General features: G+C 38.5%; 7 protein-coding genes across 11 annotated transcripts; 2 read left to right on the top strand and 5 right to left on the bottom strand.

Annotated features, from left to right (window-relative positions):
* Positions 1-1,591: 1,591 nt before the first annotated feature.
* Positions 1,592-3,096, bottom strand: LOC18027693. The gene has a single exon (XM_006409962.2). The coding sequence runs from the start codon at positions 2,831-2,833 to the stop codon at positions 1,694-1,696; it is 1,140 nt and encodes a 379-aa protein (XP_006410025.1). The 5' UTR covers positions 2,834-3,096; the 3' UTR covers positions 1,592-1,693.
* Positions 3,097-4,377: 1,281 nt separating this feature from the next.
* Positions 4,378-4,619, top strand: LOC112081546. Its single transcript, XM_024148308.1, is given in 2 exon segments — positions 4,378-4,508; positions 4,613-4,619. Coding segments are annotated over 2 exon segments (138 nt in total).
* A 2,061-nt stretch (positions 4,620-6,680) lies between these two features.
* Positions 6,681-9,307, top strand: LOC18027692 (sodium-dependent phosphate transport protein 1, chloroplastic). Of its 3 annotated transcripts, XM_006409960.2 has the most exons (9): positions 6,745-7,098; positions 7,212-7,319; positions 7,400-7,555; positions 7,650-7,865; positions 7,958-8,167; positions 8,261-8,398; positions 8,492-8,659; positions 8,741-8,825; positions 8,898-9,307. In XM_006409960.2, exons 1-9 carry the CDS (start codon positions 6,745-6,747, stop codon positions 8,993-8,995), a joined length of 1,533 nt encoding a protein of 510 aa, XP_006410023.1. In that variant the 3' UTR covers positions 8,996-9,307. The 3 variants fall into 3 exon arrangements, with proteins under 3 accessions (XP_006410024.1, XP_024016743.1, XP_006410023.1); XM_006409961.2 differs by having other exon boundaries at positions 6,681-7,098; positions 8,492-8,825; positions 8,898-9,273; XM_024160975.1 differs by having other exon boundaries at positions 6,685-7,098; positions 7,198-7,319; positions 8,492-8,825; positions 8,898-9,273.
* LOC112090226 (josephin-like protein) lies at positions 9,212-9,791 on the bottom strand. The gene has a single exon (XM_024160978.1). The coding sequence runs from the start codon at positions 9,789-9,791 to the stop codon at positions 9,396-9,398; it is 396 nt and encodes a 131-aa protein (XP_024016746.1). The 3' UTR covers positions 9,212-9,395.
* Positions 9,358-11,587, bottom strand: LOC18027691 (josephin-like protein). 2 transcript variants are annotated; one of them, XM_024160976.1, is made up of 4 exons: positions 11,358-11,587; positions 10,805-11,268; positions 10,291-10,328; positions 9,358-9,778 (listed from the first exon to the last, which is right to left on the bottom strand). In XM_024160976.1, the coding sequence occupies exons 1-2, from the start codon at positions 11,439-11,441 to the stop codon at positions 10,816-10,818; spliced, it is 537 nt and encodes a 178-aa protein (XP_024016744.1). In that variant the 5' UTR covers positions 11,442-11,587; the 3' UTR covers positions 9,358-9,778; positions 10,291-10,328; positions 10,805-10,815. The 2 variants fall into 2 exon arrangements, with proteins under 2 accessions (XP_024016744.1, XP_024016745.1); XM_024160977.1 differs by having other exon boundaries at positions 10,848-11,268.
* An 856-nt stretch (positions 11,588-12,443) lies between these two features.
* LOC18027690 (phosphomethylpyrimidine synthase, chloroplastic) lies at positions 12,444-15,859 on the bottom strand. Of its 2 annotated transcripts, XR_002896501.1 has the most exons (7): positions 15,696-15,859; positions 15,029-15,329; positions 14,813-14,940; positions 13,912-14,738; positions 13,132-13,815; positions 12,938-13,022; positions 12,444-12,765 (listed from the first exon to the last, which is right to left on the bottom strand). XR_002896501.1 is itself a non-coding variant. In XM_006409956.2 (6 exons), exons 2-5 carry the CDS (start codon positions 15,325-15,327, stop codon positions 13,135-13,137), a joined length of 1,935 nt encoding a protein of 644 aa, XP_006410019.1. In that variant the 5' UTR covers positions 15,328-15,329; positions 15,696-15,859; the 3' UTR covers positions 12,802-13,022; positions 13,132-13,134. The 2 variants fall into 2 exon arrangements, 1 of the variants encoding a protein (XP_006410019.1); XM_006409956.2 differs by lacking the exon at positions 12,444-12,765 and having other exon boundaries at positions 12,802-13,022.
* A 1,511-nt stretch (positions 15,860-17,370) lies between these two features.
* Positions 17,371-22,786, bottom strand: LOC18027689 (josephin-like protein). The gene is made up of 2 exons (XM_024148307.1): positions 22,671-22,786; positions 17,371-17,800 (listed from the first exon to the last, which is right to left on the bottom strand). Exons 1-2 carry the CDS (start codon positions 22,784-22,786, stop codon positions 17,371-17,373), a joined length of 546 nt encoding a protein of 181 aa, XP_024004075.1.
* Between the last annotated feature and the right edge of the window lie 526 nt (positions 22,787-23,312).

The raw sequence follows: 23,312 nt of genomic DNA, 5'->3' as shown, positions 1-23,312 counted from the left end.
TATCTATGATTACCATCTTCATACTCACTAATTATGCCTTCAATCTCCATCATTTTCGTCAGATTTTTTGAACATCGGTCCCCTCAAATTGTTAATACTGGAAATATCAACTAAGGTTGAGATATCTTCATTGTTTCTAATAGCATTTCCCAAATTGAAAACAAAAAACACATAGTTATATTGTTAAACTAGAGAAAAAAATAATATCTAAAAGAGAAGAAAGGACTCAAAATATATTAAGAAAAAACTTATCATACAAAAACTTAAAGTAAAGAAAAACATACAATAAAACAGTAAAAATGTACAAAAATTGTCCAAAAATACCATATTTATGTGTTTCCCGTTTTCTTAATGACTATAACCTCCAACCAGTAATTCTTATGATAAGACTCAATATATGTTGATTTTAATCATCATCAATCCCTGAGGAATTTTATCGATAGATACAAACAAATATGTTCTCTTTTGATTCTGATATGTTTAGTAAGGATTCGATAGACATTATATCTATGTGTTTCTAGTATTCTTAATAACACTAAACTCACCAGAAATTCTTATACTAAAACTCAATATATGTGGAATTTAATCATTTATGAGGAATTCTATCAATAGATGAGGACAAATGTATTCTCTTATGATATCTTTGATAAGGGTTGAACCATTAACAATGTGTCTTTCATCATGAGTCAACTTTAGCATCTTTTTCTCGTTGTTGAAGTCTTTGACATTACATGTTCAAACCATATCCCCAAAACATGTCCTCATCAAAAGTGAATTTGATGGCACCACTGATACACAACATAAATGCAATATGCTTCTCAAATCAGCACTATTTTGGAAGTATTGTTGGTAAGTGATTTAGATGAATCACCAATATCAAATCAATAATAAACAAGTGAGATAGAATCAAATGCTATGGTTTCATATTGGGAGAAATATAGTTTCATTGTTCTCTCATATTAAACTTTACGAGATTTGGCTTACAGGCTCATGTTTAGATAGTAACAAACTAACTACTTTTAGTTTGAAATTCTAAATCATGACTGATTTTAACTTGTTAATAATTTAACAATTATTTTTTGGTATATGCGACAAAGGTAAAAATAATCACTACAAAAACAAAATCATAAAAAAACAAAAAAAAAAGTTTAAATAGAAAACCCATTTGTTTGATATGGTGATTGTACACTAAATAAATTATCTCTTTTATTATGAAAAAATTAAAATTATATTCGATAACTTTCACACACCAAAAAAAAAAAAAAACAGAAGCTCAAATGTATGTGTCCATAGTGCCATAGATTCATGGTTGGGTGAGATTTGTTAGTGGAACTATGTTAAAGTAGGAATAGGTTGGGAACAATCTAAGGAGTTAGAATTGTGTAACCCCAAATCAAGTGTAATCTTTTGTAAGGTTAACTAAAAAGATTCTACTATTAGATAGAAACAGTCGATTGATTGAGGTCCAAAATCACATGATATCTTGTTTCTTCGAGTTTCTCACACTAACATTAACCTCTCAAAATATGCTCGGATCATATTGAAAAGCCACCACAAAGATTTTATCAACTAAAGCGTTCACACTTCACAATTACTTCTAAACCACCTCCAAAAAAAACCACAAAAACCTTGCGAGTTTGTGACAAATATATAACAAACACACACACACGCGATTATAACAATCGAATTCCGCTTACACAGTATACACTATCACAAAACAAGGAAGCACAGCCCTTGGATTAAACACGAGAAGCTCCTCATCGTCGATCCTCAAAAGGGCCCCACTCTTGCTCCTCGTCCCTTGCCCAACCAGAGAATCAAACCCTCCATCGCTCTTATCCACGTCATCATCATCCGGAATCAAATCACACCCGACCCGACCCGCTACGACCCGACAAACCAGCATCGCCCGTTTCACGTTCATAAACCCAAACTCTTCCTCCACCTCCTCAGGAACCGCCACGTGTCCTCTCCACCCCGTCGCAAGCGTCGCGATCCCGTCGAGCTTCGGCGAGAACCCGGATCCGATTATCCCGCAGATGCTGCAGTACTGATGTCCGCAGAGACTGGAATTACCGTTTTGCCCTAGGTCACACATGAACGTCGAGCAGTAGAATCTCAGGAGCTCGTTCCCGTCGGCGACGCACCGTTCGTCGTCCCACCGTCTTCCTCCGCCGCTACGAGCGGCTTTCGCCTTGACGAACTCTCGATACTCCTCGAATCTCGTGAGAATCTTTTGGCTGTTGTGGACTTTCAGGATCCGATGGATCTCCGGGATTTTGTTCCCCTGTTCGGGCCAACCCGATTTGAATATGATCTTCACGATGTTCGTGCTCGATTCGCCGTCGATTAGCTCCGATACGGCGTGCTTAACCGCGATGTGGTGCTCGAGGAGGTTGATTTTGGGGAAAACCTCGCCGCACGACGTGCAGGAGTAAATCTCGCTGCGCAGAGGGAGAAACAGAGAATCCGAATCCGAGAACCCGGTTTCGATACGGGTTTCCGGGTCGGGTTGATTCGTCGTATCTGGTTGGACGAGAGTGACGAGAGAGTTCTGAGAAGATCTAGCGGATGTGAGAGTAGGACCGTTAGGGTGCGTTTGGTTACGGGATTTGGATATCCTCGTCGTGGATAAGAAAACCCGTTTTAAGTAGGACCAAGAAGAGGATAAACCGGAAGCAGAAGGTGATGAAGAAGATACTGTTCTAAGCTTCTTCTTCCTCCTCTTATGTCTACAGTCTCCTCCTCGTGAGAAGAAGAAACAGCCGAGGAAGAGGAAGATAAGAGAGAGAAAATGTTGACGTATCAACGACCCGAGTTTTCGCGCCGCCATTCACGAGAGTAGTTATCGCTAGACTTTGAGAGAGAGAGAGAGAGAGAGAGAGAGTTAGTGTTTAGCAGTTTAATCAACCATTGGAGAGGTGTAAAGAAGAAGAAATGATGAAGAGGAGAGGAGAAGGAATGTAAAGGTGTATGAAGACAGGAGAGATACTAAAGGTATAGAAGAAGAGTAGGTGCGACGCTATTTTATGTCTTTTTCAATATTTTTCTTCTAATTTTTGCCAGAATATTTGTCTCCCTTAAATTTATCATTTTTTTGTATGTTTATGCGAATCTTACGATGCATTGGTTAGTGTGTGTACATGTAAGTGAGTGTACATTGTTTTTTTCTTTCACTGAATTTCCTTACAGAATGTGCCATGACTTACCATGATGATCTCAATTTTGCAGTAACATCGAATTCTCTCCCATTTTGAATGAAATTTTAAAATTTGCAGATAATGGTGGTATGGACAGATTTATTTCACATCAAACATAATATTGATGTTGGTATTAATTAATGGCTGATATCTCAATGTTTTAACTCTATATACTTTATGATCATTTGATTTTTTCTATTTCAGGTTCTATTTTCCACTTTTTCTCTATTATTTCTGTACGATGTTATGTAATTAATAACATTTATGTTATGGTATCTGTATGACTGTATACAGTTAATGTATTCACAGAAGCAGAACTCGAAATTTTGCGGAGGAATCCGAGGCTACCGAATTATTTGTATGAATATAATTATAAATATCTGGTTTCGCAAAATTTGTTGCTTAGGATATGGACGTAGACAGAGGAACACGTGCACATGTCTCATTTCTTATCTAAGCTCATCAATGCATATGTTTACTTATAGATCTATGCATATGATCATAACAAGAAGAAATAAATACACTAGTATCGTGTATACTATCTTTTTCGATAAATAGTAAATACATAAAGTATCCTATTTGTAAATATATCTTTTTTTTTTCGTATTTGTAAATATATCTATTCAGGTAATTTAGGCTTTTGTGGTTATACAGGAACAGGACAAAAATATAGGTTAAGAGTTCGCTTTCACGAAAAAAAAAACAACAACAAAGTAACCAAGTGGCAGTTAAATGTGCTAAGTTATATCAAATGGTATATAATTAGCTGAAAATGTAGTATATAAATGCCTTATGCATAGCACCTTCTTGTTTTATCTCAATCGATCGTGGTTTGGCCGCACCGTTTTTTCTTTACAAAATTTATATTGTAATTACTCTAAAAGACAACCACATAAGTAGTCAAATTTAACACTATGATTGATCAGAATTGGAAGTTTATAAATGCCATGTAAACTTTGGAGTGACTTCAATTTACTATACCATTTGGTTGGATCAATCTTTTTTTTTTTTGAAAAAAGTGGTTGGATCAATGTAAAATTAGTTATTTTGAGATTTTTAACCAAAAAAATGCATGTTTTTTCCGTATACAAGCAAAATAAGAAAGTGTAATTTGGTAATATGTCGTTTAGCTAATAAATATAGAAATAAAAATATAGGGAAGGAAAGTTAGTGATGAATGATTGAAATGGTGAATGATAATTGAAGAAACTGGGGCCACGTGAGGAAGTATGTACTTTTGAAAGCGGGCCATTACGAAGCCCTTCCTGTCTCCATCCACATGAAAGTGCTTCGTTTCTTACGACCAAAGTTTGCGTTTCTTCTATTTATCACTTGAGTCCTTGCCTTCTTGTTTAGCCGGTATATATTTACCATATCTCTCAATTAAACCTCTTTGAATTGATGAATACCAGGCTTTAGTTTACATTACATCTACGATATTACGTTAGACCAAAACTAGATCTACCTGTCACTACAAAAAAAAGTGTGTATTAAATCACTTAATTTGTATCACTAAAATAAATGATATTGTTTTAAATCATTTATTACCAATTGATATGAAAATATGTAATTTAATAACTGATTTTATCATTAGTTAATTTAACATCAATTCAATAATAAATGATGCAAATTTTAATTAATTTATATTATTTTATGAAAAGTGATACAAAAATATGAATGCACATCACTTAGATAATTGATGTAACTACATTTTTTTGTTAATATCAATTAAAAAATAATATAAATATTACATCAATTAAAAAATGATGCTAATTAATTTGTTAATTAACTTTGATGTTTTTCCCACATCAACAACTAAGAGAGAAGGTAAGGAGTTTGGTTTCTTATAAATAAAAAAAATCAATATTGATGTATTATTTATAAAATAATTATAAACTAATGTTAAAATAATTAAAATAATTTAATACGAATTTAAAATTATTATATGTCTTTTAAAATTGATAATTATTATATAACATTACCATCATGAATATTGATTGATGCAAATCTTTAACATCATTTTTTGCTACCAATACAAATTAATATCGATTACAATAATTAATGCAAATATTTACATCATTTGCTTAATTGATGCAAATATTTACATCATTTGCTTAATTAATGCAAATATTTATATCATTTGCTTAAACTGATGTAAAATATTTACTGATGTAAATATTTGCATCACCACTTACATCACCACTTTTAGAATCACTTATTTAAGTAATATAAAATTCTTTAACATCATTTATAACTGATGTAAATATAAAAAATAAATGATATAAAACACATTTATTTGTAGTGCGTATGGTTAGATTGCGTTGGTTAGTGAAAAACAGAAAATGTTTTCTGTTACTTAATTTAAGAGTTAAGAACTTTCGAAGAACTAATTAATATATCAATTAACAGTTACCAAAAAAGTTATTAGATATTGGTAAATGGAATCGAATCATAAGCAGGCGGTATTATTAGCTCCGTTTCAATGGATAACGCATGCAAACAAAGAATTATTTGACGATGCACAATAATAATGCCGACTTAAAGAAAAGCAAAAGAAATAAAAATTGTAGTCATAAAGCCTAAGCTTAGCTAGGGAGCACTTGTGGTGGACAGCAAGGGGCACATTCGATGATTAATCTGCCGCACCACAATCTTGCATCATTCTCATCCCCTACTCTTGGACCGCCATTACTAAGAAAATATAAGAATATAATTCGTCAGATTGTCATTTTTGTTACAAGTTTAGATATTCTTTTATTCTATCTACATATGATCAATTATTGTTTTTATACATTCATTATTTTATACAACTTTAGGTCAGAGGGTGTTGTTATGCTTTTATTAGAAGCAAGTAAATGTTTTGTTTTGTTTTGTTTTGCCTTTAAAACAAAGTATATGTTTTGCACATATTACTACTTGGTTGTCAGAATCTTATATTTACTACCATTACTGTGATGAAGCATATCGTCAACTTTGGCCTTATGAAATTAATACATGTGGGTTTATCTTTATTAACGTCAATTGCATTGAAAAAGATCCCACAGCATATTTTTATTTAATTAATTATCTGATTATATGTTCTTTCGCATCTTTATTAACGCAATTAGTGGGAGTTTGGTTCCACCTTTGGATCCTATCCTTTATTCCACATAAAGTATATCATTTTCATATTATATTACGGATAGTAAATGATTGCTATTTAGCGTATTATTGTATGTCTTTTGTTTTGATAGGCCTAAACTTCTACATTTGGGGGAGGGGGGGAAGTGAACAACAAACTTTGGTTTGCATTTTGCAAGCTTAATTATTTGGGCCTCATATGGGCTTTATGTTAAGCTCAGATTTACCTCCAATAATTCTGTTAATAGTTACTTCCCGTTAGATTATGACATCTTCATCCAACCAATACTAGATCGCCACTTGTCGTCACGTCAGCCACGAACTTTTACAAAAATCAGTTCCTCTCTCCAAAAAGAAGGCGAAGAGAAAGAGTGAGAAGAAGAAGGAGTGGAGAGAAAGAAAAAAAACAAAAATCTATCTCGCCATGAACGCGAGAGCTCTGCTTTGCTCTCCGAATCTCCACTCTCTCTACACTTCAAATCGTCCGCCAGAAACCTCTTCTCGCAACCGCCGGATTCTAAAATCGGATCCGAAGTCGTTACGGGTATGGATCTACCCGCGGAATCGGTCCGCCGTGTTCCGGGTTTTGGTTCGGAGCTCCGACAAAGGAGAGATTGGGAATTCGAATGCGGAGGTATACGTTGATAAAGAGATAGTGACTAGAAACGGCGTAGCTTCCGATTCGCTTAGCTCGCTCCCATGGTGGAAGGAGTTTCCGAAGCGTTGGGTGATAGTGCTTCTCTGTTTCTCAGCTTTTCTTCTCTGCAATATGGACAGAGTAAGCTTTCCCTGTAGAATAAATTGATTACGAAATCGAAAGGTTTTACGGAATCGAAAGATTGCTCAATTAGGAATTGGAGTTACCAATTTTGGACAGATGGTGTTTTACAGGTGAATATGAGCATAGCAATACTTCCGATGTCGGCTGAGTATGGTTGGAATCCGGCAACAGTTGGTTTGATTCAGTCTTCCTTCTTCTGGGGTTACCTTCTCACTCAGGTAAGCTTCGTCTTCATTGTTTAGATTTGAATCAATAAGTATGTGTTTGAATCTTAGTCAGTGGCTTGTTGATATGACAGATAGCTGGTGGGATATGGGCAGACACGGTAGGTGGCAAAATGGTTCTTGGCTTTGGCGTAATCTGGTGGTCAATCGCCACAATTCTTACGCCTATAGCAGCTAAACTTGGTCTCCCGTTCTTGCTCGTTGTTCGTGCTTTCATGGGAGTTGGAGAGGTTTGTGATTACTTTCTTAAGAATGGTTAAAGTATCAATCAATCTTGGATTGTCCAATAAGGAGAAGTAAATCTATTCTCCATGGTATCTCCAGGGTGTTGCAATGCCTGCTATGAACAATTTACTGTCCAAGTGGGTGCCAGTGCAAGAAAGAAGCAGGTCTCTCGCGCTTGTTTACAGCGGAATGTACATTGGATCCGTCATTGGTTTAGCCTTTTCGCCTTTCTTGATTCATCAATTTGGATGGCCTTCTGTGTTTTACTGTTTTGGGTCTCTTGGAACTGTATGGTTGACTCTGTGGCTGACTAAGGTCAGCCTTTCTCTACTGCTTTTTTTAAGACTCTGGTACCATTAATGGACCTTAAGATTAAAAAGGTGTGTGTGTGTTGTTACTAACTATAGGCTGAGAGTTCACCGGTTGAAGATCTGACGTTGCTCCCTCAAGAAAGAAAGCTAATTGCAGACAACTGTGCCAGCAAAGAGCCAGTGAAGTCGATCCCGTGGAGGCTGATATTGTCGAAACCGCCGGTTTGGGCTCTCATTTGTTGCCACTTCTGTCACAACTGGGGAACATTCATTCTCTTAACCTGGATGCCAACTTATTACCATCAAGTCAGTTCTGTTACTGTCTTTACATGGATCTTGATGTTTTTTTTTTTGGTTCTTCTGATTATTTGTTTAATCTCACTGAAATTTGGGATGCAGGTGCTGAAGTTCAATCTAATGGAATCAGGGCTTCTCTCAGTATTCCCATGGTTGACAATGGCGATATCTGCAAATGCTGGAGGATGGATCGCTGATACACTCGTCAGCCGAGGTTTCTCTGTAACGAATGTCCGCAAGGTAACCTGCAAATTACCTCTTCAGTCCATTTCAAATCTAGTCAAAGTAATTCATTCGATAATCGTTTTATACCTTTTCTATGATGAAATTCAGATAATGCAAACAATTGGGTTTCTTGGACCAGCGTTCTTCCTAACACAGCTGAAACACATAGATTCTCCTACAATGGCCGTTTTGTGCATGGCTTGTAGCCAGGGGCTTGATGCGTTCTCGCAGTCTGGTCTATATTCTAATCATCAAGACATTGCTCCAAGATACTCTGTAAGTATAATCAATTACTTCTTTACCAGTCATGCTACTCAAAAAACAAATGGATTAGCACATTGTTGTTGTTGTGGTCAGGGCGTGTTACTTGGTCTGTCTAACACTGCTGGAGTACTTGCCGGAGTTCTTGGCACAGCCGCGACTGGTCACATCCTACAACACGGTAAGGACTCGCAACACTTAAGTTTTTCTTTTCACAAAAAAATTGTATTAACATTGACAAGAAATGCCTCAGGTTCATGGGACGACGTTTTCACGATTTCGGTCGGTCTTTACCTAGTCGGGACCGTCGTTTGGAACTTATTTTCAACAGGAGAGAAGATTATTGATTGATCCACACCGAGAATTGATTTCATTTATCAGTCAATAGTTCAGCTCCAAGACATCTCCAGGTGCAAGTGACTTCACCTCATACCAGTCTCGGATTATACAAAGTATCATTGCAGAGGTTGAGAGCTTGTTGGAATATTGCTTTTTGGCTAGGAAATTCTTCAGGAAATTTCTGCTCGTTGATTTAGGGAAAATGCATATGTAGATGAAAAGTATACAGATAAGATTTTGTACATACACTAAGCAAAAGATTCTCAAGGTCACACTTATACATATTTCTACTCTGCTCTATATATTTTACTTTTATCTTAGAGATTACATGCAACTCTCTAATATGCTATAGCTTAACCAACGGGTTACCAAGAACGAGAATCTTCGAAAATTCATGGGCATGACTAAAAACTCAAGATGTACGGCCAGTGGCAGAAGTTGATCGTGTGAACGAGGTCGATGAGTTTATGAACTGTATGCAGTCTTCTATAGCCTCTGATCTACAGGTATTATCATTAGCGACAGAGATAACCGAAGTCTGAGATCTACCGGTGGAAGAAGCCTTCGATGGTGGAGATCTCTTCTTCTTCTTCTTCCTCATCACCACTAGACGTAACCCCTTGACAAATTTAGAGCTGAGATGGTTGATCAGTCTTGCTGCAGTAACTTCTGTTTTCCTCGGTAGCCTCAAGCCACAGCTTGTTGTGCATCCCGGATTCTTACCATACGGTCCCTTGACTGAGGATTGCTTAGCAGAAGTTACTGGTCTAGTGTTTGCATTTAACCGTTTTGTTCCTGTAGGCAACATATCAAAAGAGTGTGAGAGCAGTTTAAGTTGAGGAGAGTGAGGGAGAATATATATATATAGGTAAAGAGATTGATGCTGGAACAGTTGGCTGATGTAGTTGGACTAGATAGCCCATGATTATTTATAATGTACCAATAATGACATGATTACACTTTAAGCCGTGATTACTGTATACATCAAAACTTATTTTAGAAAAGAATTGTAATGACTAACAGATATAAATATATCAAAAGCTCTTAACGCCGAAATGTAGAAAAGAAAGTTAGCCCAAGAGCGAAAGAAGAGACTTTGTTAAGTTTTCTACATTTCCACTATGGAAAGTAAGTATACGAAGGTCCACAGAGATAATAAAACCATTTGTTTAAGCATTTTAAAAGGTTCTTTCTATGAAATAACCCTTCCGTATTGTCCCTATTTGATGATCACCCTTGTGTTTGCACAAAAGAAATGTGAACTAATTTTGTTTTCTTGACTCCTGGAGAAGCCGAGATAAACTAACCTTTTAGAGATTGCAGATACCTTACTTGAGACTTGAGGCTACCAAAGAAAAAGAGAGAGAGAAGAAAGAAAGAAGTCAACAATGGTGGGCGCAAGAATGTTAGCAAGAAGCAATTTTATGACATACATACAATATCAAACTAAGGAGAGTAAGTTGTTACTTGTGAGAAAAAACCATTGAGATCAGAACAACAATCATTGAATGATTGATTAATCAGTGTTTAGATGCTAATGGGCAGGTGATTGACAAATATGGCAGTTTCAAACATGGCAACAAGGCAATAAGGAATACAAAAAATATTCCATCAAGTCTAAGAGTGGGATAGTGAAAAGATTTAGCATACGAGTCTAATCATAGACCTCTAAGAAAAGATAATCCTAATCCGAGACATGAAGATCATTAGTTCTTATAACTCTGATCAACTCTGTTGGCATTTAAACTTCAAGAGACATTGTTACACTGGATCAGTATTCGATGATATATACAGAGAGATGTCAAAATAAATGTAACTCACGTTGTTGATATTTAAGCATTGTTCACTAGCAAAATCTCTGCACCTGAACTCAGATTTTGATCCAAGAACCCCCTAAATTCATCTTCGTCTTTGAACGGCTTTGGCACAACGAGATCACTGTCCAAGTTATACCAGACTCCATTGATTCTTCTCATCACAACCCAATGTCTGCTTCTCCAAAGTCCACCATATCGCTTCACCGGAACATTCAACACGATACCCATTAGAGTATCCGAATCAAGATCAATCGAAGAAGCTCCAAGACGTTTATCATGCCAAACGACACTCTTGCCTTTGCCTTCAAGAGCTGCGATCATCACGTTTACGTCGTAGTTTCCGGTGAGCGTGTTGTGGTGAGGCTTGAGGAGCAAAGAGAGAGGCGTCCACGTTTCTTTGTTCGGATCATCGGCAACGAGCTCCTCCGCGATTGAGTTCAAGTTTTCCCGCGTGAATGCGTCCTTGTCCTGGAGCAATAGCAAAACTCTTAATCGCTTGCTTAAACTAATTTCACATCAATCGGTGAATCTCTGGGTATCGAGAAAGTAGGGGTTACCTGAAATAGATTGTTAAGGGCGTGCAAGAGGCAGAATTGCAATCGTTGTCGCTCGTGATAGATCTGAGATTCGTAATTCGACATCTTCCGGTGACTTTCCCGGTGAAGAAATTAGGGTTTATCTTGTGAAACAAAGCGAAGGGGTTTGGATTATTCGATATCGAGCAAACGACACAGCGAAGTTCGATCTCTCATGGATTCATTTCCAGATGAACACGATAGACTTGGATGAGTACCGAAACATGCGCCGTTTTAACATTTAAATATAAGATACATGTCGTTTTTGTCTTCACCTGCCGTCACGAGCCGACTAAAGAACATCTCATCGTCCCGGATTTCTTATGGAAAACAGTGTGCCGTCTCGTTCTTTTGTTTTTCAACCATTTCCACATATAATTTCTCTGCCTTTCTAGTCATACGTGCAAGAAAAGGCTCATATTCTATGATTCGTGTCAAAACAAATCAAAACTATTATGTAACCTTTTGAAATATTGGATTTTCAGAGCCTCAGGCTCTTGTGTGATCTTACACGAAAAATGAAAACCGAAATATAATGTTCCAAGAACTCGTAACCTCCAGGCTCCAAAACCTTTTTTCCGCATTAGGTATGTTCGTTTTGCTTATGTTCTACCGCAATATAAGATCATCTTTTCGTATTGAATACAATTTTTTTTCACATTTTTTGTTGGTTAATGAATGAGCAGAGAAAGCTGAACAATAAGAACAGAAGATAATTTTCGTTTGGCTGATAGCTGCTTGTTCTGGTCGATGCCATACCCGGAGCCACAGCCATTAAGATGGGGGCGAATGACCCCAATAAAATTAAAAAATTGGTGTAGTTTTTCAAAGCCAAATGTCAAAACCCCCACTCATAATATTACTTATATCCCATTTGCCCCCAGCGAAGAAAATTTCAAGCTCCGTCACTGGCCATACCTCTTATATGCAGTACATTTATTTTATTTTCCCTGCATCAGTCTAGCTTCATAGATGTCTATAAACACGACATTTGTTTTGCTTGAGCAAGTCAAGATTTTCCTTAGTTATAAATCTTGTTTGTGTCCTAACACTGGAAAACAAACTAACAGAGAGCAGATTGATTTTGCATTTTTCCCTTTTAAGATTCAAAAGACTTTGGCATTCTTTACTGTTAGTGACTTAGTGCATTAGTTAAGACTTTTTTTCAATGGCTGGAAGTCAACGAAGCTGAATTTCTTAGCTCAACCATGGACCGAGACTCTCGGGAGAGCAGCAACAGTAGAAGCTTCTTCTCCTAAAGAAAGCTACAGAAAGAAGAAAAAAAAACTGCACACTCCCTGCGCAGGCATTACCCTGTTCAGGTTCAAAGGGACTTTCTCAGCCTGGTCCTGGATAGCCCCGCGCAAAGGCTATCCTGGTTCAAGCACCCCTGGTGCTTTTGCATGTCAATTCACCAGCCAAATCATAGATAAAAGTATTGAAAAACATTAACTTAGCTTGTCTTTATTACTGACTCTGACTCGAAGGAACAGACAGAAACACACATAGATGAAAGATAGTTCTAAAAAAGTAACAAGACATAGAGACTACTTAAAGCTTACCAACACTTTGTGCCTTATTCAGGTATAGTCCAACAGGCAACAAGACTTGATTAAGCGAAGGTCTTTTTCTCAACCCATTCCCTCCCTGATGAAGCAGAAGCAAAAGAAAGATGACAAAAGACAGAAATAACAGTAAGGACACATTTGGCCATATTTGATTTGTTGAGTGAGAGCAATGTCTTAAGCAAACTGACCATTTATTTCAAAGCAGCCTTGACATAGTTCTCTGGCAAATAGATTTCTCCGCCTACTTCACCATGCTGCTCTCCGCTAATGGTTTTCTTTGCGACATTGAACTCTTCACTCATAGCCTCCATTCCTCGTCTGACGGCTTCTTCAGCAGTGCCATAACCATTCTCCTCTGCATACTTTCGGATGTCTTCGGTTATCTTCATGGAGCAGAACTTTGGTCCACACATGGAGCAAAAGTGTGCAACCTTGGCTCCATCAGCTGGAAGAGTTTCATCATGGAAAGACATAGCTGTCATTGGGTCCAACGACAGAGCAAACTGATCCATCCATCTAAACTCAAACCTCGCTTTGCTCAGCGCATCATCCCATGCCTGAGCATGTGGATGCTGTTTGGCTAGATCAGCTGCATGAGCAGCGATCTTGTACGCTATAACCCCGGCCTTCACATCGTCCCTGTTTGGTAAACCAAGGTGCTCTTTTGGTGTTACATAGCAAAGAAGAGCTGTTCCCAAGGCTCCAATATTGGCAGCTCCAATGGCAGAGGTAATGTGATCATATCCAGGAGCAATATCAGTAGTTAAAGGACCAAGTGTGTAGAATGGTGCCTCGTTACACCATTCCAATTGCTTCTGCATATTCTCTGGAATCTTGTGCATTGGGACATGCCCTGGACCTTCATTCATCACCTGAAAAAATAAAATCAACCAGTATTGAGAATATGTATGCAGATACATACAAATTGGTATGAAGACAAGTGAACAAGATAAGTAGTTGTCTTATACCTGGACATCTTTTTCCCATGCTCGGCGAGTAAGTTCACCTTGAGTAAGGAGCTCTGCAAACTGAGCAGTGTCGTTAGCATCATAGATCGAGCCAGGTCTCAAACCATCCCCAATCGAAAGAGCCACATCATACTGGTTACAGATGTCTAGAATATCATCCCAGTGCTCGTAAGCAAAGTTCTCCTTGTGGTAAGCCAAGCACCATTTAGCATGGATGGATCCTCCACGAGAAACGATCCCGGTCATACGCTTGGCTGTTAAAGGAATGTAACGCAGCAAAACTCCAGCATGGATTGTGAAGTAGTCAACACCTTGCTCAGCTTGTTCAATCAGAGTCTCTCTGAACACTTCCCAGCTAAGATTCTCAGCGATTCCATCCACTTTCTCAAGCGCTTGATAAATGGGGACCGTACCAACAGGAACAGCTGAGTTCCTTAGGATCCACTCGCGTGTCTCGTGGATGTGACGACCAGTTGAGAGATCCATGATTGTATCAGCTCCCCACATTGTTGCCCACTGAACCTTGTAGACTTCTTCTTCAATGGAGCTTGCCACAGCTGAGTTTCCGATGTTCGCATTGACCTTGACCAAGAACTTCCTACCAACAATCATCGGCTCCAGCTCCAAATGCTTCTTGTTGGAAGGGATAATGGCCCTGCCTCGAGCAACTTCTGATCTTACAAACTCAGGGTCCATTTTCTCCCTTGCAGCACAATATAGCATTTCCTCGGTTATGATTCCTTGTTTAGCATAGTACATTTGTGTGCATCTTGGTGTTCCCAGCTTTTCACGGCGATCAATCCACTCCTTCCTTAGCTTAGCAAGTCCTGATTGGTAAGTTTTCATTTGTTATTGATAAGTCGCATAGAAAGTAAAGTTGAAAGCTTTGAATCACACATACCAACGTGTGGGTTAACGTTTTGAGGACCACTAGTGTCATATGCGTCAAAAGCTGGCTCACCACCAGACAAATGCACACGTCTAAAAGGAACTTTAAGGACATGGCCAGTTTCTTCATGAACGATTTCACTAAAAACAATCAAAACCAAAACAAGAGTGATTCAAACTATTCCAACGAGAAAAAGAAAGAAAAATGTGAAACTGAGTGAAGCAATACCTGTGTTCTTTAGTGCTCTTAGGAAAGCATTCCTCAAAAGATGGGATTGGCTGAAAATCAGGAGAAGAAGGATCGATGGTGTGTTTTCTCTGCTTGGCTCTCTCTGAGTTAGTCGTTGGGGGATCAAACGTCAACGTGGCTCGTGTGCTTGTTGTCTCCTTCTTGGACCGAACTGCAGCAGCTTGAACAACAGACACATCGAATCCAGGTAATAAGGAGGAGTTTGGAAGTTTGGGCCAAGCTGAGTGGTTTTTGTTGTTGCACACGACCGACATCAAGGTACTGTGTACTGAAGCCATAGCTGCAGATAATATTAACATGAAAGATGTAAACTTTCATATTTACATGAAAGATGTAAACTTTCTCATTTCCATGAAAGATGTAAACTTTCACATTTACATGAAATATGTAAATGACAGTATATGAATCAATCACTGTTCAATGGAGATTATCGAAATCTCTAGGAGCATGAGAACAACAGAAATCGCAGAATCTAAGGGGAAAAACAAAAACCACATAACAAGATGTCGTAGCACATACTTTGAAGAATCAAATCGGCTGAAGAAAAATCAACAAAACTCGATCAAACAAATCAAGAAATTGTTCAACTTGCATGCACATTCCTGAAATTAATAGTGGAGAAAGAAGGAAAACAGAGGATTCGAACCTGGAAAGTGAAGAGTGAAGAAGATGACTCTGTTATAGAACTCGATCCGCGCACAGTGAGTCACTCACAGCTCTGATGAAAAAGAGAAATGATTCGGTCCTTAAATAATGAAACGAACCTCCTGAAGAATCTTACTAATATTGTCTAATTTTGCGTACGTGTCTCTTCCCTTCCTCTCAGATATTTTGTTAGTCTTTCCTATGATAAGGTACGTGAGGAGGAGAGTCAATCACCTTTACATGAAAATATGAAACCAATTAACAGCATAGTACCAAATTACTAATTAGCCTTTTGGTTATTTTAATTTTAATTTTTTTTTTTTAATTTTCTTCATTGAATAACATCCGTTGGTTATTTATGTAGGTGTCCTTTTCTTTTCTTTTCTTTTATTTTTTGTTTTGTTGAAAGGATTTTTTTATATATAAAAAAATGATTTCTGATATTCTAGACACCTGCAAATAAAACAAAACAAAAAATGCTTATGAAGAACAAAAAATTTTGGTTAAAGGTTTTTTGTTTTGCTGATGATGCCGAAAGAAATTAGGATGGTCAGTTTGGTTCACATGTTGAATACATCTGTTTTGTTAATTTGCTCATTAAAAAAGTGACATTTTTTTTTTTTTTGAAAAAGTTTATCTGTCTCTAAACTTTATAAACCTCTACATGAAGCTTCTGATTTAATGATTTATTATCATCAACTTATTAGAACAGTATGTAAGAAATAAAACAAGTTATTAGAAAAATGTGAGATATAAATATGAAACTTATAAGCTTTCAAACTTTTTTAAAATAAAAGTAACACCTAGTTCTATAGAAAATTACACGTGTAGATTCCATTCCAATTATATGGTAACAGGATGGCCACTAAAACAAATTTAAAACGATGATAATCAAAAATAGTAAATATCTATTGAGCTCTTACTATGGTTTTTTTCCCAATACTCACAATTCATAAACCATACACAACTAAGAATTGCCTTGGTTTCTCAATATATATTGTTCACTCTTCCTGAAAGCGACATTGATATATATTTTGTTTTGTCCATATATTGATATATATATATATATACTATATATTTACGATTATGTAAGTCTATATATGTAGATTTCACCCTTTTGTGACGTAAATGACTGAACTAGCATCAGTTTACTGAGACCAAAATACAGTTGATCACGAATCAATTGTTTAATCATATTCATATCTAGAAAAATCAGAAAAATGATTAAAATAAATCATCTACGAAGGAAAGAATTATTCTTGTATAGAAAGATAATGTTACAAGTTAAAACCATTGACGCATCTATATTTGTATATTTAAAGTAAACTAATGTATCTTTATCTATATCCATCCAACTGGACTCACAAAGAAATGATGTAATTGATCTATCATGTTTTAGTTAGAAAGAAAAAGGCTTATTTATTCATATATCAGTTAGAAACTCACATGTGAAAGCCCAAAATCTAAGAAATAAATGCACAAACAGAGAAATAACAGGGGTTAACCTGCAAATTAAAGTAATATAATGATAAAATTATATTTCATCGCCTACAAGGTTGATAGCTAGATGAACTATAATTTAAACCACAAGACAGGAAAATGAAGTAAGAATATGAAACTCACGTTGTTTTTTTTTTAGTGTCAAAGAAACTCACGTTAAGCATTGTTAAGTATCTTTAAGCATTGTTCACTAGCAAGATTTCTCCACCTAAACTCAGGTTCTGATCCAAGAACCTCATTACTTCATCTTCGTCTATAAACGGCTTTGGCACAACAAGATCACTATCCAAGTTATACCAGACTCCATTGATTTTTCTCATTACAACCCAACGCCTGCTTCTCCAAAGTCCACCATACCGAGTAACCGGAACATTCAACACGATACCCATTAGTGTATTATCTGCATGATGAAGAACAATCGAAGAAGCTCCTCTACGCTTATCGTGCCAAACAACACTCTTGCCTTTGCCTTCAAGAGCTGAGATCATAACGTTTACGTCGTAGTCTCCAGTGAGCGTGTTGTGGTGAGGCTTGAGGATCAAAGAGAGAGGTGTCCACGTTTCTTTGTTCGGACCATCGGCCTCGAGCTTCTCTGAGATTGAGTTCTATTACGATATATTCCATATATCGTATGTGAATATTCTGTTGTACATTTCAGTCATTTGTATCTATCGAATTAGGTTAGAAACTCTTGTATATATTTCTGGTCTTGGACCTAACATAAGGGAAGAAAACCTTTTTCCATACAACTCGTTTTCTGGCATGGTATCAGAGCACGACTAGGGTTTCTTCCTTAAACGGCGCCGATCATCATTCTTTTCTTGATCGACTCTCTTCTCAGTTTCTAGATACACGATGACTGGTGACAAAGACACAACGACGACTTCAACTTCTGATGGTACTGCAGCGATAGTACCAACGAAGGAGACGACTTCTGCGACGCAGTGGAGAACGATATCTCCATACGACTTGACCTCGAGTGACAATCCGGGAACACTGATATCCCAACCGTTGCTTAAAGGACCGAACTATGATGAGTGGGCTACGAATCTTCGGTTAGCGCTTGTGGCAAGAAAGAAATTTGGTTTCGTGGATGGCACGATTCGTCAGCCTGGACCAGACGCACCCGACTTGGAAGATTGGTGGACTAATAACGCCTTGGTGGTGTCGTGGATCAAGCTCACGATCGATGCAAACGTGCGCTCGAATCTCTCTCATCACGATGTGGCTCATAGCTTGTGGGAGCATATTCAAAAACGATTTTCGGTGAAAAACGGATCCAAAATCCAAAGGATAAAGACGGAGATCGCTACTGCTCAACAAAGAGGACAGACCATTGAGGCACACTTTGGGTATCTCAACAAGCTGTGGACCACTTTAAACGACTTCAGACCGTTGAAGCGATGCAAGTGTGGCAATTGCAGGTGCGAGCTCAACACTCAACTTGAGCAGGAGCGTGATGAGGATCGTGTACATGAGCTTGTGCGTGGTCTGGATGAAATATACATACCGACGAGATCAGCTCTTCTCTCTCGTGTCCCTTTTCCTTCATTGGATGACGTCTACAATGCATTGACACAAGAGGAAGACTCTCGGGTTGTGGCTCGGACGTACACAGAGGAAACTGGTGGTGTCAGTTTTGCGATGCAGACCCAGCCGCGACGTACGGCTCCGGAGAATCCATACAAGAATGCGACGTGTACAAGTTGTGGCCGGAAAGGTCATGTGGCGGACAACTGCTTCCGTCAGATCGGGTTTCCTCCATGGTGGGGAGATCGACCTCGGAATCAAACTCAGGTCACAAATGAAGGTGGATCTTCTCAACAGGTTTCGCAGAGGAGCAAAGGGAAGGAACCAGCGATGGTGAATGCGATGGTTCCTGCGTTTGGTGCACCAGGTGCGAGTTCATCAACGTTCTCAGAGGCAGATCGGGTTGGATTCAGTGGATTGAATGAGACTCAGTGGAGAACGCTGGTTGCGATGTTGGATGAACGGAAACAAACTCCACCTTCACGTTTGTCTGGTAAGCAATTTTATGAATCTTGGATTATCGATACCGGCGCTACTAACCACATGACAGGAACGCGAGAGTACCTACAGGATATTCAAACGATGGCTCCTGTGAGTATTAAGCTACCAGATGGCCGCTTTACGGTGTCAGTTCAGAAAGGATTGGTTCTGATGGGAACACAGATTACATTGTGTGACGTGTTTTTAGTTGAGGGATTACACTGTCATTTGATTTCGGTTTCACAGTTGACTCGGGATCGTTCTTGCATCTTCCAGATATCTGACAAGCTTTGTACTGTTCAAGACCGCACCACGAAGACCCTGATTGGAGCGGGTGAGCAGCTGAACGGTCTTTACTTCTTTAGGAGTGTGAATGTGGCTGTGGCGTTGGTGACTGGGTGCACGGATCAGCTTTCGCGGGACGTATGGCATCGACGCTTAGGTCATGCATCTCCTAAAGTTGTAGAAAAGTTACCTATTTCTGGTTTTTCTAGTTCTGTTGTTTTAGACAATAAAGCGTGTGACGTATGTATCCGCGCCAAGCATTCCAGAGATTCTTTTCCAGTTAGTTTGAATAAGACTACATCTCCATTTGAATTGATACATTGCGACTTGTGGGGACCCTATCGAACACCAGCTCTTTGTGGGGCTCAATACTTTCTTACCATTCTTGATGATTATACTCGAAGTTTATGGTTGTATTTGTTACCAAACAAACAACAGGCTCCGACTAAAATCAGACAGTTTTTCTCTCTTATCGAACGATAATTTCAGACTCGAATTCAGACGTTTCGATCAGACAATGGCAGCGAGTTTATCTGCCTCACTGAATTTTTTCGCGACAATGGGGTCATTCACGAGACCTCTTGTGTTGGCACACCCCAACAGAATGGAAGAGTTGAGAGAAAACATAGACATATCTTGAATATCGCTCGTGCACTACGGTTTCAAGCTTCTCTTCCAATCGATTTTTGGGGCGAATGTGTTCTTGCTGCGGGATACTTAATAAATCGAACACCCTCAGAAGTCTTACATGGGAAAACTCCATTCGAGATGCTTTATAACCGACCTCCACCGCTGCAACACTTGCGAGTTTTTGGATGTTTATGTTATGTTCATGAACAACGACATGGTGGCGATAAGTTTGCAAGCCGTAGTCGACGCAGTATCTTTATCGGATATCCGTTTGGTAAGAAAGGGTGGAGAGTTTACGATATTGAAACAGGGAAAATTTCGGTATCTCGAGATGTGATATTTTGTGAAGATGAGTTTCCATTCTCCAAAAGCTTGTCTTCTCAAAGCGGTGACTCTGTTCCTCCGACTTCTCAACCCGTTATTGAAGATGTTGACTTTGCTCCTGCATCGTCTCCTCGTCTTGAGGAATCTCCTTTGATTGATATTGTTGATACTGATACTGCAGAGGTTGGGGTCAGAACTGATGATGAGACCGTGCCTGTTGCAGCAGGGAATCGTACTGAACAGAGCATCACTGAACAAGCGACACCTGATTTTGCGAACATTGCTCCACCTGTAAACGAGCACATTGAAACAGAAGAACCTGAGGCTGTCACAGAGGATACACGATCTGTAGATGAACTTCTGGGGCGTGGTCATCGACAAAAGATCCGATCGACGAGGCTCAAGGATTTTGTGGCGAATACCATACATGCGACCTCATGCTATCCGCTTGAGGATTTTCTGTCTTGCGATCGGTTTTCTGAGAGTCATCGACACTTTCTTGCTGCCATCACTGAACATACGATACCACAGCATTATTCTCAGGCTGTCGAAGACCCGTTTTTCTGTGAAGCTATGCGAGTTGAAATCATAGCTTTGGAAGATAATGATACATGGACAGTGGAAACTTTGCCTCCAGGTAAGACGGCTCTTGGGTGCAAATGGGTTTACTGTATAAAGTACAGATCGGATGGCTCTATTGAGCGTTATAAGGCGCGCCTGGTGGTTCTTGGGAACAACCAAATCGAAGGAGAAGACTTTACGGAAACATTTGCACCTGTCGCTAAAATGACTACGGTTCGATGTTTCCTTGATCTTGCAGTGTCTCGGGATTGGGAAGTTCATCAGATGGACGTCCACAACGCCTTCTTACATGGTGACCTTGAGGAGGAGGTGTTTATGAGATTGCCTCCAGGTTTTCGAACAACCGATAAGACCAAAGTTTGTCGACTTCGGAAGTCTCTATATGGTCTTCGACAGGCACCCAGATGTTGGTTTGCCAAATTGTCTAAAGCTTTGAAGGAATACGGATTTATTCAAGCGGTTCCGGATTATTCATTGTTTGCTTTCGACAAAGACGGGATTCAGATTTATGTGCTTGTCTATGTAGATGATTTGATCATCACAGGGAGCACTCCGATGGTGATTTCGAAGTTCAAGGATTACTTGAGCTCATGCTTTCGTATGAAAGATCTCGGTATCCTTAAGTATTTTTTGGGGCTTGAGGTGGCTCGTAATTCAGAGGGTATATATCTTTGTCAACGAAAGTTCATTCTCGACATTCTTACGGAGACGGGTCTGCTTGGAGCGAAGCCGGTTTCTTTTCCGCTGGATCAGAACCACACACTTGCCTTAGCATCTGGCGACACGATTAGCGATCCTTTGCGGTACCGTCGTCTTGTTGGACGACTGATTTATCTCCGGGTAACGCGACCTGAATTATCATATGCCATTCATGTCTTATCTCAATTCATGCAAGCTCCGAAACAAGCTCATTGGGATGCGGCATTACGGGTGGTTCGATACCTTAAGTGGAATCCTGGACAAGGTATTCTTCTTCGATCTGGACAACCTCTTGTCATCACGGCTTGGTGCGACTCGGATTGGGCATCGTGTCCGATTACGCGGCGTTCATTAACGGCTTGGTTCATTCAGTTGGGAGGCTCTCCAGTTTCGTGGAAGACTTTCAAACAACCGACGGTGTCTTGTTCTTCGACAGAAGCGGAGTATAAGGCAATGTCCGATACAGTTAAAGAGCTTCGGTGGTTGAAGAGTCTTCTTACTGTTTTTGGTGTTCAGTTCGATGCTCCGATCATCGTTCATTGTGATAATCTTTCGGCGATCTCATTGGCAGCAAATCCTATTTGTCATGAGCGAACTAAACATGTTGAGGTGGAGTATCATTTTATACGAGATGAGATTATCAGTGGATTGATTACAACTGAACATGTTTCGACTAAGGACCAGTTAGCTGACATTTTGACTAAAGCTCTTGGGAAGAAGGAGTTTGCAGCTTTTCTTCTCAAGTTGGGCGTTCGAAATCTACACTCTCCAACTTGAGGGGGGGTATTACGATATATTCCATATATCGTATGTGAATATTCTGTTGTACATTTCAGTCATTTGTATCTATCGAATTAGGTTAGAAACTCTTGTATATATTTCTGGTCTTGGACCTAACATAAGGGAAGAAAACCTTTTTCCATACAACTCGTTTTCTGGCAAGTTCAAGATTTCCCGTGTGAATGCGTCTTTGTCCTGAAATAGATTGTTGAGGGCGTGCAAGAGACAAAATTGCAATCGTTGTCGCTCGTGATAGATCTGAGATAATTCGTATTCCGACATCTTCGGGCGACTTCCGGTGAAAAAATTAGGGTTTATCTTGAGAAATAGGCGATTTGATATCCTATTATATACCAAGTGCATGATAGATCACCATATTTCCACAGCATATAAGAATATAAATTTTCCATTATTTTTTTTCTGTTAAAAAGTTTTCCATTATTTTGATCTTAATGAAGGCAAATTAAGAAAACGGAAAAAACATTAGTATTTTAAAACATTTCCTTATTATTTCTACTTCCATATAATTGGTTTTGTCATATTAACAGTAATAATTTTTCCTTCATATTTTTATCCGCATATCCTAATCTAGCTCGAGTATTTTGACGTTTTAGTCATATCAGCATGCATGCATGTTGGTGTTCAAAAAAAAAAAAAACCATATACATTTTTTACTTGAAATAAGAAATCGTATACCAAGAGAATAAATTTATTTGTTAACAGGAAGATAATCTTACAAGTAACAATCATTGACGCATAATTTTATATTAAATAAACTAATATATATTCTACATCCATCCAACTTGTA

The sequence above is a fragment of the Eutrema salsugineum genome, unplaced genomic scaffold, assembly GCF_000478725.1.
Source record: "Eutrema salsugineum unplaced genomic scaffold, Eutsalg1_0 scaffold_10, whole genome shotgun sequence".
NCBI lineage: Eukaryota > Viridiplantae > Streptophyta > Magnoliopsida > Brassicales > Brassicaceae > Eutrema > Eutrema salsugineum.
This window is presented reverse-complemented; position numbering and strand designations above follow the sequence as displayed.